General features: G+C 45.4%; 1 protein-coding gene across 1 annotated transcript in view; it reads left to right on the top strand.

Annotated features, from left to right (window-relative positions):
* The window catches only part of LOC126298883 (argininosuccinate synthase), a 167,433-nt gene that overhangs the window by 52,113 nt on the left and 98,351 nt on the right, over nucleotides 1–16,969 (top strand). Inside the window, exon 3 of the mRNA XM_049990416.1 lies at nucleotides 9,463–9,531. Coding sequence (XP_049846373.1) covers nucleotides 9,463–9,531 — 69 coding nt within the window. The remainder of the gene's footprint in view (nucleotides 1–9,462; nucleotides 9,532–16,969) is intronic.

Consider the following 16,969-nt stretch of genomic DNA (forward strand, 5'->3'; position numbering starts at 1 on the left):
TTTTCAAGTAAGCAATGGCGCTTTCTGGGTGGGAAGGTGTGCCGGTCCCCGGCACTAATCCGCCCGGCGAATTAGTGTCGAGGTCCGGTGTGTCGGTTTTTAAGGCGGTTTTCCATCTCCCTCGGAGAATGCAGGCTGGTTCCCAGTATTCCTCCTCAGTTGCACTATGTCGGCGATTGCTGTGCAAACATTGTTTCCACGAACACGCACACCATACGTACTCTACCACGCAAACACTGGGGTTACACTCGTCTGGTGTGCGATGTTCCCGGAGGCGGGGGTCCACTGGGGGCCGAACCGCACAATAACCCTGGGTTCGGTGTGAGGCGGCGGTGGGGTGAGTGGACTGCTGTAGCCTGTTGTGGAGTTGTGTACCACTGAGGTCTACGGTGGGGACGAAGCCTCTCCGTCGTTTCTAGGTCCCCAGTTCAATACGATGCAATAAAATACAAGCAATGGCGTATACCACCCTGGTTAAAAAAAAATGTATGCCATGTGAAGTTGTCACAATAGATATTTTTCCATTGCACACAGATGATTCATGTAAAAAGGTCTCCGACGTGATTATGGCCGCACGACGGGAGTTAACAGAATAATACATTCATGCTCATAAATTAAGGATAATGCTGATACATGGTGAAACAACGCTCTGATGGGCGGTTTGCGGGTTAGATCACCTCAGGATATGACCGTGAGGTGTATTTGACCTGCGGTCGTCACACGGTGGCGCTGGCAACAGTCCAAATACACAGAGGTGTGTTGGTGCATGTCAGAGTACGGTGCAGTGAGTAAGTGTACAGTCGTTTTCAGACCTGCTAATGGTGACTATGTGTTGAAAATGGCTCAAATAACACACATTGATGACGTTACGAGGGGTAGAATACTAGGGCGACTGGAGGCTGGCCAAACACAACAGGTCGTAGCACGGGCCCTCCCAGTGTCACAAAGTGTGATCTCACGATTATGGCAACAATTCCAGAAGACAGGAAACGTGTCCAGGCGATACAGTATGGGTCGTACACAGTGTACAACACCACAAGAAGGCCGATATATCACCATCAGTGCCCGCAGACGGCTACGGAATACTGCAGGTAGCCTTGCTCGGGACCTCACCGCAGCCACTGGAACAGTTATCTCCAGACACGCAATCTACAGACGACTGAACAGACATGGTTTATTCGCCCGGAGACCTGCAAGGTGTATTCTACTGACCCCTGGTCACAGGAGAGCCCGTAAAGCCTGGTGTCAAGAACACACTACATGGTCATTGGAACAGTGGTCCCAGGTTATGTTCACAGATGAGTCCAGGTATAGTCTGAACACTGATTGTTGCTGGGTTTTCATCTGGCATGAACCAGGAATACCAGATACCAACCCCTTAATATCCTTGAAAGGGACCTGTACGGAGGTCGTGGTTTGATGGTGTGGGGTGGGATTATGATTGGTGCTCGTACACCCCTGCATGTCTTTGACAGAGGAACTGTAACGGATCAGGTGTATGGGGAGGTCACTTTGCACCAGTATGTCCGCCTTTTCAGGGGTGCAGTGGGTCCCACCTTCCTCCTGATGGATGATAACTCACCGCCCCACCGAGTTGCCATCGCGGAGGAGTACCTTGAAACAGAAGATATCAGGCGAATGGAGTGGCCTGCCTATTCTCCAGACCTAAACCCCATCGAGCACGTCTGGGATGCTTTCGGTCGACGAATCTTTACATGTCTTCAAACCCCTAGGACACTTCAGGAGCTACGACAAGCACTGTTGTTAGAATAGGAGGCCATACATCAGCAGTTGCTCGACCACCTGATCCAGAGTATGCCAACCCATTGTGCGGCCTGTGTACGTGTGCATGGTGATCATATCCCATATTGATGTCGGCGTACATGCGCAGGAAACAGTGGCGTTTCGTAGCACATGTGCTTCAGGACGGTTTTCTCAACTTATCACCAATACCGTGGACTTACAGATGTGTGTCGTGTGTGTTTCCTATGTGCCTATGCTATTAGCACCAGTTTTATGTAGTGCCACGTAGTGTGGCACCACATTCTGCAATTATCCTTAATTTATAAGCATGAGTGTAGTTGGAGCTAGATGCATGGGGCATTCCGTCTGGGCAATCCTTAGGGAATTCAATAATCCAAGTTCCACAGTGTCAAGAGGGAGCCGAGAAAACCAAATTTCAGGTATTACTACCCACCACGGACAATGCTGTCATTGATGGTCTTCACTTAACGACCGAGAGCAGCGGCGTTTGCATAGAGTTGTCAGTGCTAACAGACAAGCAACTTTGCGTGAAATAGCGTAGTAATCAATGTATGATGTACGACGAACGAGTCGGTTAGGACAGTATGGCGAAATTTAGCGTTAATGGGCTACAGTGGCAGGTGATCGACGCGAGTGCCTTTGCTCACAGCACGACATCGCCTGCAGCGATTCTCCTGGGCTCGTGACCATCTCGGTTGGACCCTAGAGGACTGGAAAACCGTGACCTAGTCAAACGAGTCCCACTTTCAGTTAGTAAGAGCTCATAGTAGGATTAGAGCGTGACGCAGATCCTACGAAGCCAAGGACCCAAGTTGCCAACAGGACACTGTCCAAGCTGGTGGTGGCTCCATAACGGTGTGGGGGGGGGGGGGGCTGTGCTTACACGGAATGGACTGAGTCCTCTGGTGCAACTGAAGCGATCATTGACTGGAAATTGTTAGGTTGTGCTACTTGGAGACCATTTGCAGCCATTCATGGACTTCATGTTCCCAAACTACGAAGGAATTTTTATGGATGACAATGTGCCATGTCATAGGGACACAATTGTTCGAGTTTCCTTTGAAGAACATTCTGGACAAATCGAGGGAATGATTTGGCCACCCAGATCGCCCGACATGAATCCCGTCGAACATTTATGGAACATAATCAAGAGGTCAGTTTCTTGCACAAAATCTTGCACCGGCAACAGCTACAAAAACATTGACATGAATAAAGGCAGAAGGGCTTAATATTTCTGCAGGGGGTTTCCAACGACTTGTTGAGTCGATGCCACGTCTAGCTGCTCCGCTACGCCGGGTAAAAGGATGTCCGACTCGATATTAGGAGGTGTCACATGACTTGTCACCTCGGTGTAAAATTAGGATAGCTGAATATTTTTAGGCGTCGTATCACCGTGAGCCTCCGTGTTAATGGCGAAAGTTCACAATGTCTTCATGAGTTACACAAACAATGAGAAGTCCTCCGACACGACCAACCGATTCAGCTCATATTCAGCAGGTCGCATGTGTACAAGTTGAAGTGAAAGACAGTAAAAGATTTTGGCTCAACAACCTCCCTCTCCCACTCCTCCTCCTCGTTTTACAGAAAACCACCCCTAAAGTACATGACACGTAATCGACGCACAATTCACGGAATTAATAGATAATTGAAAACTGAGCATTTTTATCATCATGTGTAGGGTTCGTAACCCCGTGTTTTCCTAGATACCTAGGAAAGAAACTGTTACGACTGCCATTTATCTACCCATTAGGAAAACACTGTTCAAGGAAAGCGTCGCTGGTGTAGCGACCGAGGCATCTCGCTTGGGAGTAGAAAGCCGGTGTTCGATCCCCTAATGCATTATGCAGTTTCTTTCACTTGTATTTTTTTCCTTAACAAAGTTGGTAGGAATAGCGTTAATAAGGTAATCAACAAGGAATAATAACAAGGTTTGTTGTTGTTGGGGTCTTCAGTCCTGAGACTGGTTTGATGCAGCTCTCCATGCTACTCTATCCTGTGCAAGCTTCTTCATCTCCCAGTACCTACTGCAACCTACATCCTTCTGAATCTGCTTGGTGTATTCATCTCTTGGTCTCCCTCTACGATTTTTACCCTCCACGCTGCCCTCCAATACTAAATTGGTGATCCCTTGATGCCTCAGAACATGTCCTACCAACCGATCCCTTCTTCTGATCAAGTTGTGCCACAAACTTCTCTTCTCCCCAATCCTATTCAATACTTCCTCATTAGCTATGTGATCTACACATCTAATCTTCAGCATTCTTCTGTAGCACCACATTTCGAAAGCTTCTATTCTCTTCTTGTCCAAACTATTTATCGTCCATGTTTCACTTCCATACATGGCTACACTCCATACAAATACTTTCAGAAAAGACTTCCTGACACTTAAATCTATACTCGATGTTAACAAATTTCTCTTCTTTGAAACGTTTTCCTTGCCATTGCCAGTCTACATTTTATATCCTCTCTACTTCGACCATCATCAGTTATTTTGCTCCCCAAATAGCAAAACTCCTTTACTACTTTAAGTGCCTCATTTCCTAATCTAATTCCCTCAGCATCACCTGACTTAATTTTACTACATTCCATTATCCTCGTTTTGCTCTTGTTGATTTTCATCTCTCAAGACACTGTGCATTCCATTCAACTGCTCTTCCAAGTCCTTTGCAGAATTACAATGTCATCAGCGAACCTCAAAGTTTTTATTTCTTCTCCATGGATTTTAATACCTACTCCAAATTTTTCTTTTGTTTCCTTTACTGCTTGCTCAATACACAGATTGAACAACATCGGTGAGAGGCTACAACCCTGTCTTACTCCCTTCCCAACCACTGATTCCCTTCATGTCCCTCGACTCTTATAACTGCCATCTGGTTTCTGTACAAACTGTAAATAGCCTTTCGCTCCCTGTATTTTACCCCTGCCACCTTTAGAATTTGAAAGAGAGTATTCCAGTCAACATTGTCAAAAGTTTTCTCTAAGTCTACAAATGCTAAAAATGTAGGTTTGGCTTTCCTTAATCTTTCTTCTAAGACAAGTCGTAAGGTCAGTATTGCCTCACGTGTTCCAGTCTTTCTACGGAATCCAAACTGATCTTCCCCAAGGTCGGCTTCTACTAGTTTTTTCCATTTGTCTGTAAGGAATTCTTGTCAGTATTTTGCAGCTGTGGCTTATTAAACTGATAGTTCGGTAATTTTCACATCTGTCAACACCCGCTTTCTTTGGGATTGGAATTATTATATTCTTCTTGAAGTCTGAGGGTATTTCGCATGTTTCATACATCCTGCTCACTAGATGGTAGAGTTTTGTCAGGACTGGTTCTCCCAAGGCCGTCAGTAGTTCCAATGGAATGTTGTCTACTCCGGTGGCCTTGTTTCGACTCTGGTCTTTCAGTGCTCTGTCAAACTCTTCACGCAGTATCGTATCTCCCATTTCATTTTCATCTACATCCTTTTCCATTTCCATAATATTGTCCTCAAGTAGGCAAATAAATTTCTCAAATGACTTGGATTAGTAAAAAATTAAAATTTTAATCGTGCTCGCCTTACAGTGGGTCTTTCACCCACTCTGTTACGTATCCTCATTTTCCTTCGATCAACTACATAGACGGTACTTCTATGTAAACATTCGAAGCAGATATACTCGCTGCATCAAGAACATTTAACGAATGCTTCTTCGCGCAACTAGAACTTTCCTTCTGAAGATTTGGCAGAAAACAAAGTTGGTTTTTATTCAAAAATATTCCTTCTTCGGGAATTAATTTTAATTCATACAGCACATACAATAACATGGCTGATAAATCAGTGCTGAGAGTTGATGACGAATTATGCTGTCTGTTGTTGTTACATCCGCGCCGTTGTGCAATTGCCACGAGGTTTCCAGAAGAACACTGCAATTTTGAAATCTCCAAAGGAAGTTCTGTACCGCTCCTCGCTGTAAACAAGCATCGCGCAGTCAGCTGTTTGTGGTCCTACCTGATGAATTCTCAGCAATTTTACTCGGAAGTGTTTTCACACAAGTAGGCTTACTTTATAATTCTTCAGCAATCCAGGTCGTTTGAGAAAATTGTTTGCCACTTTCTTACTATTCCTTACTGATTATCTTGTTAACCGTCTTGTCCTACAAATTTCGATACCGAAAAAAAGTATATAATGCATTAGAGAATCGAACACAGGTTCTCTCCTCCACATCGAGATGCCTCGCTAGCTACCTCAGCGGCGCTTTCGTTCAACAGCGTTTAGCTTGTGGATACCTAAGCAGCAGTAGCGATTTCTAGAAAAATGTGCGTCTGCGGACGTCGTATATGATAACGAAAAATGCTTACTTTTCAATTATCTCTCGATTCCGTCAATTTTGAGTCGTTGGTGGTCATGCACTTTACGGGTGATTTTCTCAAAACCGGAGAGATGTTGAGCCAACATATCTTAAGGGTCGTTCATTTTCGGTTGTACACAAGCTACTTCCAAAATATAGGCGAATCGGTTGGCCATGGAAAATTTGGAAATCTGTGGTAAGGTCGAATGGTACCAGACTGCTGAGATCATGGGTTCCTAAGCATACACACTAGTTAATCTAACGTAAACTAACTTACGATAAGCACAACACACACCCATGCTTGAGGGAGGACTCGAACCTCCGACGGGGGGACTGCGGGAACCGTGACAAGGCGCCCTTAACCGTGCGGCTGGTTGGCCATATCTGGGGCCTTCCCTTCTAACAGAGTATTTGTTTATCAATCTGGAAAATAATAAAATCTACCGCGACATCGCGGTGAACGCACATTGGAAGCGTGTATTCGTCATCGCCATACTGGCGTATCACCCGGCGTGATGGTGTGGGGTGCCATTGGTTACACGTCTCCGTCACCTCTTGTTCGCGTTGACGGTACTTTGAACAGTGGACGTTACATTTCAGATGTGTTACGACCTGTGGCTCTACCCTTCATTCGATCCCTGCGAAACCCTACGTTTCAGCACGATGATGCACGACCTCATGTTGCAAGTCCTGTATAGGCCTTTCTGGATACAGAAAATGTTCGACTGATGCCCTGGCCAGCACATTCTCCAGATCTCTCACCAATTGAAAACGTCTGGTCAATGGTGGCCGAGCAACTGGCTCGTCACAATACGCCAGTCATTACTCTTGATGAACTGTGGTATCGTGTTGAAGCTGCATGTGCAGCTGTACCTGTACAAGCCATCCAAGCTCTGTTTGACTCAATGCCCAGGCGTATGAAGGCCGCTATTACGGCCAGAGGTGGTTGTTCTGGGTACTGATTTCTCAGGATCTATGCACCCAAATTGCTTGAAAATGTAGTCACATGTCAGTTATAGTATAACATATTTGACAATGAATACCCGTGTAACATCTGTATTTCTTCTTGGTGTAGCAAATTTAATGGCCAATAGTGTACTTCTAGAACTTTTTGAAACTGAATCCGGCCTTTTGACGTGGCGTCACCTCTGTCGAACTTGAAAGCGAATTTGTGACGTGTCTGTGTTCCATATCAATAAATACACATCCTGAAAAAAATAGTGCTACACCCAGAATATACGGTCGGATGACAGTGTAACTTCGTGCACATGCACACCATCGTTGGTATGTAAATGATTGAGAGTTGTAATTCTCTGTGACAAGTAGAACGGCCACGGGGATGTATTTGCTTTGTTCGCCTTTATTTTTGTTACCAGGCCTCACACGATATGCTGTATAATTGGCGCGAGCAGCGTCAGATGTTGAGAGATCACCGTCAAGGACGAGGAGGTGTGAGACAGCGTTATCTGAATCTGAGAGACCTCTAAAGAGGCCTCGTTGTGAGTCTAAATTTGGTCGCAATGCTTGACTTGTGGAGCACAAGGGTGTGACAGCAGCCCGATGTTAGACTGCACGGGAATTTGAGGGCAGGCATACTCATCGTCAAGGTTCCAGTTGACCAGGTCTCACCACCACAAGGGAGGACCGCCGTACTGTACATCAAGCACATCGAAACCCCTTCACATCTGCACCTGCAATTCGGGAGCAAGTAATGAACCCTCTGCAACATTGTGTGTCATCCCGCAACATGGGTTGGAGACTAGCGGCAGCCGGGTTAGGGAGTTACCGTACAACGCGTCGGCTGCCGTTGACACCGTGACGCAAATTGCTACGTTTGGAGTGGTGCCGTGACAGACAATCGTGGACTCCTGAAGAACGACATCGCACTTTGTTCAACGTCGTATCATTACTCTGCACTACGTCGGATGACCGTCGTCGGCGATTATGGCAGAGACCTGGGAAGAGGGCCCTTTCTTCCAATGTTTTGCCGCGCGGGGTAGCCGCGTGGTCTCAGACGTCTTACCACGGTTCGCGCGGCTCCCCCCATCTGAGGTTTGAGTCCTCGCTCGGGCATAGGTGTGTGTGTGTGTGTGTGTGTGTGTGTGTGTGTGTGTGTGTGTGTGTGTGTGTGTGGAAGCCTAGGGACGGATGACGTCAGCAGTTTGGTCCCATAGGAACTTACCACAAATTTCCAATTTTTCCAATGTTTTGGAGAGGCACTGCGGTGCTCCTGGCGTCATAGTGTAGGTAGCTATCGGGCATGACTTTAGGTGACGGCTGGTAGTGAGTGAGAGAACTCTGACGGCACAACGTTACATCCCACGGCCTCACGTGTTACCTCTAATGCGACAGTATCTTGGTGCCAGGTCACTGCTCATGCACACGTAGCACGAGTCTCTACGAGCCCGCTACGTGAGGGTAAGGTATTCCCGTGACCAGTAAGATCCCCAGATCTGTTCCCAATAGAACACGTGTGGGGCTTGTTCGGAAGTCACTCCGTCCCAGTGGCTATCGAGGACCAGTTACAATAGCTGTGGGCCATATTCCATCAGCAGAGGATACGGCGTCTTTACAATTCCCAGCCGAATCAGGCCGTGGATCCTGGCCAGAGTGGGTGCAACGTCTTACTGATTTGTGGGCTAATACTTCCAACTTCTTTGTAAATTTGACTCGATTTTGTAATTCCTGACACAGAATTACATACCCTCTCAACAAGTGAAGTTTCTCTCGTCCCTTTCTGGCTGCTTCACTTTTTTCCGAGGCAGTGTATTTTCGATAGCAGTTTCGTGTGTTTCTCAGCAGTTGACATAGCTCGTAGAGCAGCAACTTGTGGGACGAGTACATTATCGTGTAATAACCCCTCCTCTCCCCGTCTTTGAAAGGAAGAAAGAAAACCCTTTTCTGTCGACATCGAGATCTACGAGAGCCGGCGCACTAGCTCAGCTGGAGGAGGACGAGGAAAGCAATGAGGCATCACTTTGTCAAAGTACGATCTCCCCCGATAAGGAATCGGGTCTTGGCTACTGCACCACTTCGCTCGGTACAGCTAAAAGCCGGCCGGTGTGGCCTAGCGTTTCTAGGCGCTTTAGTCTGCAACCGCGCGACCTCTACGGTCGCAGGTTCGAAGCCTGCCTCGGGCATGGATCTGTGTGCTGTCCTTAGGTTAGTTAGTTATAAGTAGTTCTAAGTTCTAGGGGACTGATGACCTCAGATGTTAAGTCCCATAGTGCTCAGAGCCATATGAACCATTTTTGAACAGCTAAAAATATTAAAACCATTACTTTTCTTTTTAAATATTCTACTGATTTTTCTTTGAGTTTCCTTCGGTTTATGCAATTTAAATATTACTGACTTTAAATAAATATTTTCCCTCTTCTTTGACAGGCTAATATCGGGCAGGAGGACGATTTTGATGCTGTGAGAAAGAAGGCCACGGACATTGGAGCAAAGAAGGTAGGTGATTTCTTTCTACATCTGTTTTGGTGTTAACTATGTTGTGATGCATTCACTTATTAAATACATCTTCATCGGCATAGAAATCCAGAAACGTTCCACTGTATTTCTCAGATGGAGAGTATTTTAGTTTTATATCTATGATGTGAAGTACATTATGCTCAGAATTAAGTTCAACACAGTAGTCAACATAATACTCCCGCTATATTGATGGGTATTACAAAGTAAAACACGTCCTTGTAGCTGTTACAACAACATGCATTCAGGTAAATAATAAAAGATTTACAGACCTTTCATGTCCAAGAAAAGGCAAATAACAGCGCACAAGAAATGCGTTCATTGACACTTATACAGCTCCAATATAGCGATCTGAGTGATAGATAATCTTGCATCTTTCTCGAGCATTGTGGCTCCTTGAGACACTGAACTAGTAATTAACTGTGCATAAGCTTATATTTGTGTATTTGTTTAGCCTACCCGTATACTACTAATCACTTATGCTCCACATGATAATGCGTCGTTCAACTAAGCTGTCTGCATTTTACAACTTTCTTATATGTTATATTTGTACATTCATTGCTAAAGCTTACAGATTTGCTTTGCAAAACTGTTAGATGGTAAAAATGTTGCACATCACTGCCCAAAACTATGGAATAATTAAGAGTTGGTTATGCTTGTGATGAACGCAGAAGAAACTGGATGAGCACACGTATTTACTATCAAACACAGAATCAATGTTAATACGCTTGTAGAATCAAAGGTGTCACTTGTGGATAATAGGGTGTCTGTAGACTCTCTAGGAAATTCATTGCAGATGATGATGCGTTCACTGAAAAAGTGACTTCGAACCGATGAGAAAAGGCTTCACTGATCTGTTTCATTGGATAAGGCTAGACATATGTTCATTTGGAACAGACTTGACAAGATAACACGTAACAACAATACAGTAATAACGCTGAGTGACGCGCTTAGAATATTGAGGAGATAACCGTATGCGTGTTCCAACATCATTATGACCTTAGATATATACTGGAACTATTTATGCGACGATTAACTTTAATTGATACAAGATCTGGTAAATATAACAATATTGCATGGAGCTCAATCCAGCAAAATACGTAAAAAAAACTCCAGAAATATCTGTGATGCAGCAGATGATTCTTTTGGAACCAAAGAATGCCCAAGGGCCTGCAACAAGGTCTAACGCGCTGCTTCCGTAACGGGAAGGCGTGCCGGTCCCCGGCACGAACCCGCCGGGCGGATTAGTGTCGAGGTCCGGTGTGCCAGCCAACCTGTGGATGGCTTTTGAGGCGGTTTTCCATCTACCTCGACGAATGTGGGCTGGTTCCCCTTATCCGCCTAAGTTACACTGTGTCGACGATTGCTGCGCAAACACAGTTTCCACGTACGCATACACCATAAGTACTCTACCACGTAAAAATTTTGGGTTACACTCGTCTGGTATGAGACGTTCCCGGGGGTGGGGGGGGTGGGGGTGGGGGGGGGGCACAAGGGCCCCGAACCGCACAATAACCCTGGGTTTGGTGAGGAGCGGCGGTGGGGTGGGTGGACTGCTGTGGCCTGTAGTGGGGTTGTGAACCACTGAGGGCTCCAGCGGGACGAAACCTCTCTGTCGTTTCTAGATCTCCAGTTTAATACATACTTACATAAATGCTCAAGGAGTCAAAATGATCATAATAACAGACACTGTTTAAGTGAAACAGAGTTGACTTGTGTTTCGTGCTTGGCTAACTCAGTCACCAATGGCACAGTCCACAATCACGTATTACAATAATGTTTAAAATATCCAGCAAGTCTACTTCTCTTTCTTAATGTCAATAGTGGTGTGATTTGTATTTTATAAACCCTACTAGTCCAAAGTTCTGTTCGGTGCTAATCATGTTTAAACCCACGCAACAATTTATAGGGCGTTTCGTGTCGGAAGTCGACCCGGCTTTGAACCGTTTGTCCGCCCATCCTGTTAAGCGATGGCAGCTAACGAGATGTAGTCTTCCTACTGACGCGAAAATGTACCTAGGATACGAGGAAAGGGTATGAGGTGGCTGTTAATGTTATCTTAGAGGTGAATGATATTTCATGACAGATAGGTGCAAATGCACCTACTATTCCTCAATATCCATTACATCATGGGTGTCAGCGGAAATTGTTCCAGCCAGGGAGGGGGACGAATGAAGGCGCAAAACTCTAAAAATTAAATGAATTCTTCAGCTTCGAGTCATATTCTACCTTAATAATTGCATTTTATAGATGACATTAAAATTTATTATGTCCCAGAAAACTGATGGTTATATATTTAGCAAATGGATAATGCAAGCGCCCGTTCTTACTCGCCCCCGTTACATCTATGCATTGCATATTGTAGTTTTCTTACTGATGCTGAACTGATGGCTCGGTCTTTTGGATGGCTCGGTCTTTTGGCTATACAGGATGGAAAATCAGCTTACGAACATTTTTGGGGTGGAGGGGGAGCAAGCGGAGGGGGTGCAGGTGCTCTCTCTCCCGGGTACGTCGTTCTGCGGACCCCTTGCCACGAATAGCTTTGGACGGTGCTGATAACTGCTCTCCCCCATCTTGTCTCTCTCTCTCTCTCTCATTCTCCTTTGTGCAAAATCACATTCCGATGTGACGCACCTCGTAATTGAAATGCTGCACCATTGCAGGGGGAATTAAGTATTACTTATGGCTGTACGATCGTATGAGATATCAAATGAAATTTGTGATTCGATTGACGACTTTTCTGTAGGGAGGGCGCAGCATATTATCTTGGTTGGCGAATTATTGACAGATGTAGGGAAGTGCCCCAGAGAAGTGTATTTCGACCCCTGCTGTTCATGTTGTCTCTAATGGGGAATGATAATGATTACACCATACATTTGACAGATAACACAGTTTTCTTTAGTGAAGATGGAAAAGAAAACCTACACAAATTTTCAGTCAGATCCTGATGGGATTTCAAAATGGTGTAAAAATTAATAACTTGTTTCAAATGAACAGAAATATAAATATTCAACGAAATGAAAAACATAGTGTCCTATGACTACAATATAAATGAGTCACAACTAAAATCAATCAACACATAGAAATATCTGGATGGAATGCCCGTTATACACGATGAACGAGTTTTTAATCGATTGGCAATCAGTTGCGTGATTGGCGGCCGTCTGTCGTGTGAATGTTTGGCACTGTTATGCCAGTAGCGGTACGTTGTGTTTACGTTTATCACTTCTGCAAGATCTTGTACGAGTTTTAGTTCGGGCCCAGGAAGTTGGAGCGCTTCAGTGGACCATAATCTTTCTTGAATACTTTCGTTCATCCTCTAACAAGGGCTTAACAATCCGTAGGAACGAGAAATGGAATGATCACATGGGTTTGATCATGGTAAGAGCAGGTAAAAGGCTATCATTCGTCGGGAGAATGTTAGGAAAGTGTAACCAGTCAATAAAGGAGATTGCTTACGAAACGCCTGTGTGACCCATCCTAGAATATTGCGCAACTGTACCAGATAGGACTCATAGGAGATATTCAGTATATACAAAGAAGGGTAGCATGAATTGTCAAATGTGTGTACATAGGGTTGGTTAACTCTTCTAGGAATATACGTTCTCGAAACTTCAACAGTAAACTACATCGTTAAGAAGAAAATATCTCTCTTGTGGTTCCTGCCACTGGACTTGGCTGAGCATCTCCATGACATCAGTAGGTTTCCAGTGCAGGTATAGGAATGTGTTATGGGAGTGCAAGACTGGGCGGAATTATAGTTAAGGGAACTAAGGATAAAAGGAGCAGCCGTGCGGGATTAGCTGAGCGGTCTGAGGCGCTGCAGTCATGGTCTGTGCGGCTGGTCCCGGCGGAGGTTCGAGTCCTCCCTCGGGCATGAGTGTGTGTGTTTGTCCTTAGGATAATTTAAGTTAAGTAGTGTGTAAGGTTAGGGACTGATGACCTGAGCAGTTAAGTTCCATAAGTTTTCACACGCATTTGAACATTTTTTTGCTAAAAGGAGCAACAGTGGAAAACGTAACTGAAGTAAACATGCAGACAAGGCTAGAGCTGCTGGTGGGAAACTTCCTGATCGTACCGAAACTGACAACTGAGTTGATTATCGGTACCGATATTCTACGCGAGTATAATGCAATACTGGATCTGGGACGTGGTACAGTGACATTCAATAAGGATAAAAGGATCATGCTTCGTTTCATTGATCGGGCAATACGAGAGCAAGTCCCGGAGAGGTGCCCTAAGATCTGCACAGGTTCAGATGACTGGCATTTAGTGAAGAAGAAAAAAGTGCCGAGAGATGGTAGGGGTAACCGCTATGATGGATACTATACGGAGGACGACGTCCGTCATGCGATACAAGAGCGCGTTTGTGGTATTGACAATATTGCGGAAGAGGAGAGGGCAGAACTACAAATCGTGTTACTGAACAACATGGAAGTGTTCCGACCTAAGACAGGAGTGATCAGTAATTTCCAGTATGCGTTCCGTGTCAAAGAACATCAGAAGTTCTTCGTCCCACCTTATCTCATTCCCATCGCATACTGAGAGAGAGTCCGAACAGAAGTACGGAGGATGCTGCAAGAAGGGATCATTGAAACCGGTGTGTCCACATACAACAACCCATTACAAGTAGTTGAAAAGAACGATGGATCGATACGTCTGGTGCGTGATTCGAGGCAGATCAACACGATAATCTTGCCAAAAACAGACCGTCCGGAGAAGCTGGAAGATCTCTTGCAAAGATTTCATGGGGTCAAAGTCTTTTCGTCCATTGACCTCCGTTAAAGTTTCTGGCAAATTGAGTTACACCCTTCGTGTCGTAAATCTTCTTTCTTAGTTGAAGGACACTGCTATCAGTTCCGGCGATTGCCCTTGGGCCTCAATATATCGTCCGCAACATTTATCAGGGGGCTGAACGGAATTTTATCGGAGAGTTTGAGGAACGACATCACGTCCTACGTTGATGTTATCCTCGTCGCAAAGCCTTCTTAGGACGAATACAACAAGGTCCTTGGCGAACTGCTAGGAACACTAAGGCAACATGGTGTCACAATTAATTTAGAAAAAATCATGTTTCGGAACGAGGAAGGTGGATTTCATTGGGCACGTAATTTCTGCAGAAGGAATTGCATCTAATCCGGAAAAATTCGCTATAGCACAATTCCTGAGACCACGGACTAGGAAGGACCTCAGAGGGGTCCTGGGCGTCGTAAATTTTTATAAGTAATTCATTAGAACGGAAGAGAATGGTGCACCAAGGCTTTGTGCCTTAACAGGAAAGAAGACACCGGGGCTAAGGGACGAGGCAGCGGATCATGAATTCAATTAGTCACTATAGTCTATTCTATCTGCGGGGAGTCGCCTTCGAGAACTTCATGACTGCATCATTACGTGATATAAGAAGAGAGCAGGATAAAGATCCGGAACTGAAGCAGCTGAAAGAACGTTGGAAGGGCCGCCAGGAAGTCGAATTACGAACGTTCTACCTAGTAAGAAAGGGGATTTTATTCCACCGACGTAACGCAACCAGCACGATATGGAGCCTTTGTATACCAGACGAGCTAGTCAATAATTTAATCTGGTACACACACTTAAGTTATTGTCACTTCGGACCACGGAAATGCTTCCTTAAATTCAAGGACCTGTGTCATTTTAAACATATGGAAAGACGTATAGCCGGCCTGTGTGGCCGAGCGCTTCTAGGCGCTTTAGTCTGGAGCCGCGCGACCGCTGTGGTCGCAGGTTCGAATCCTGCCTCGGGCATGGATGTGTGTGAAGTCCTTAGGTTAGTTCGGTTTAAGTAGTTCTAAGTTCTAGGGGATTGATGACCTCATATGTTAAGTCCCATAGTGCTCAAAGACATTTCAACCATTTTGAAAGACGCATAAGGAAGGTTCTATCAGTATGCAAGACCGATCAGAAGGCAAAACCTGACAGCCAGACAATGAAGGCATCCCTCCATCCAATCGTTCCAAACAAACTACGACACATGGCGGCCGCGGAATTAATGGGACCGCTCCCGGTCACTCGGCGTGGTTTCCGATACATTTTAGCAGTCGTTGAATTAACATCGAAGTTTGTTACATTAGGCAGGGTGGACAAAATTATTACAGATAACGGGGCTTGTTCAGGTCAAAACGATGGAAGGACACTCTGGAGAGATATAGAATGGCACCCATCTACATATAGGGACATCACCGGAGTTCGAACTCCGCCGGACGATGTATGAAGGACCTGGAAAATCTGTGTCGTATATACTGTCATCTACAGCACAACACATGGGACGTGATGTTGCGGGATTTCCAAAATGTTGTGAATGAACTTCCACATGGTTCCACTCTCTTGGCACCGATAACTGTATTGAAGAACAGAAATACAGCAGAGAAAGTACGGGAGCTGGTGGAATTTCCTCGGCGGAAACAGATTCCGCACAGAGAGACAATCGGGATGGCGCTGGAAAGGATTCGGGAAGCTGGAAGGAGAAGGAAGGAGCGAGAAGATAAGAAGGCTCGGGTCCGGGAATTTCGCGTTGGACAGAAGTTTCTCGTCAGATCGTTTAGGCCCTCAAATAAAGAGAAGAGACAGTGCCAAAAGTTATTCAATGTGTATAATGGACCGCTTCGGATACTCCGTGTCGCGCACGAGAATGCGTATGAGCTTGAGTTCCTGAGATCTGGAGGATGGGCAGGAGTGCATCACATATCGCACATTAAACCCTTTATTGAATAAAGCTGGCGGTCACGACAACAGCAGTTACAGCAGGAGGAAGGAGTAGAGACGAAAATGGGAAGGGGGACATACGATGGCAATTTTCTTATTCTGAACAAGCTGTTTATGGAGGGCTGTGCTTCCACCCTGTATTTTGTTAGCAAAAGACACGGCAAAGCTGAATCTTTTTCTTCCGTTTTCTGCCAATTAACTTTAAAGTCTCTGATTGGTCTAATCGGTTTTCAGTGCAAAGACCATTCTCCGAGCTTACAATGCCAAGCACCAGCTCGCACTTGGCTTGTGCGAAAGTGGGGAAGTCAAAAAAAGAGAAATGTGCTTTTGGAACCGAGCTGAGGAGGAAACACGGAGGAAGGAAGAACGATCACTCTTGTACAAGTCTCTTGTACTGGCGCTTCGTTAGTAAAGAACTTCAGGTCCCTACCTAAACGGTGAGACTTGTGTCCTTTCCTAGTGTGCCACTTAGAGCCTGTGGCGGTCACCTTCTGAACCGTCAGAGGTACTGCTTATATCATCACCGTCACAACAAGTGATGCGTGCGTGTACTTATTTGTCTTGAGTCGGCCGTCTAAACATTTGACGTAGTCTGACACGTACAATCGTGGCACGGAGTCAAATTGGTTTGGCAGACCAGCAAACGGTCCACCTGCACATTGGAATCCATCGGGGTTTCAGACGCTCATAGAGAAATACC

The sequence above is a fragment of the Schistocerca gregaria genome, chromosome X (assembly GCF_023897955.1).
Source record: "Schistocerca gregaria isolate iqSchGreg1 chromosome X, iqSchGreg1.2, whole genome shotgun sequence".
Lineage (NCBI taxonomy): Eukaryota > Metazoa > Arthropoda > Insecta > Orthoptera > Acrididae > Schistocerca > Schistocerca gregaria.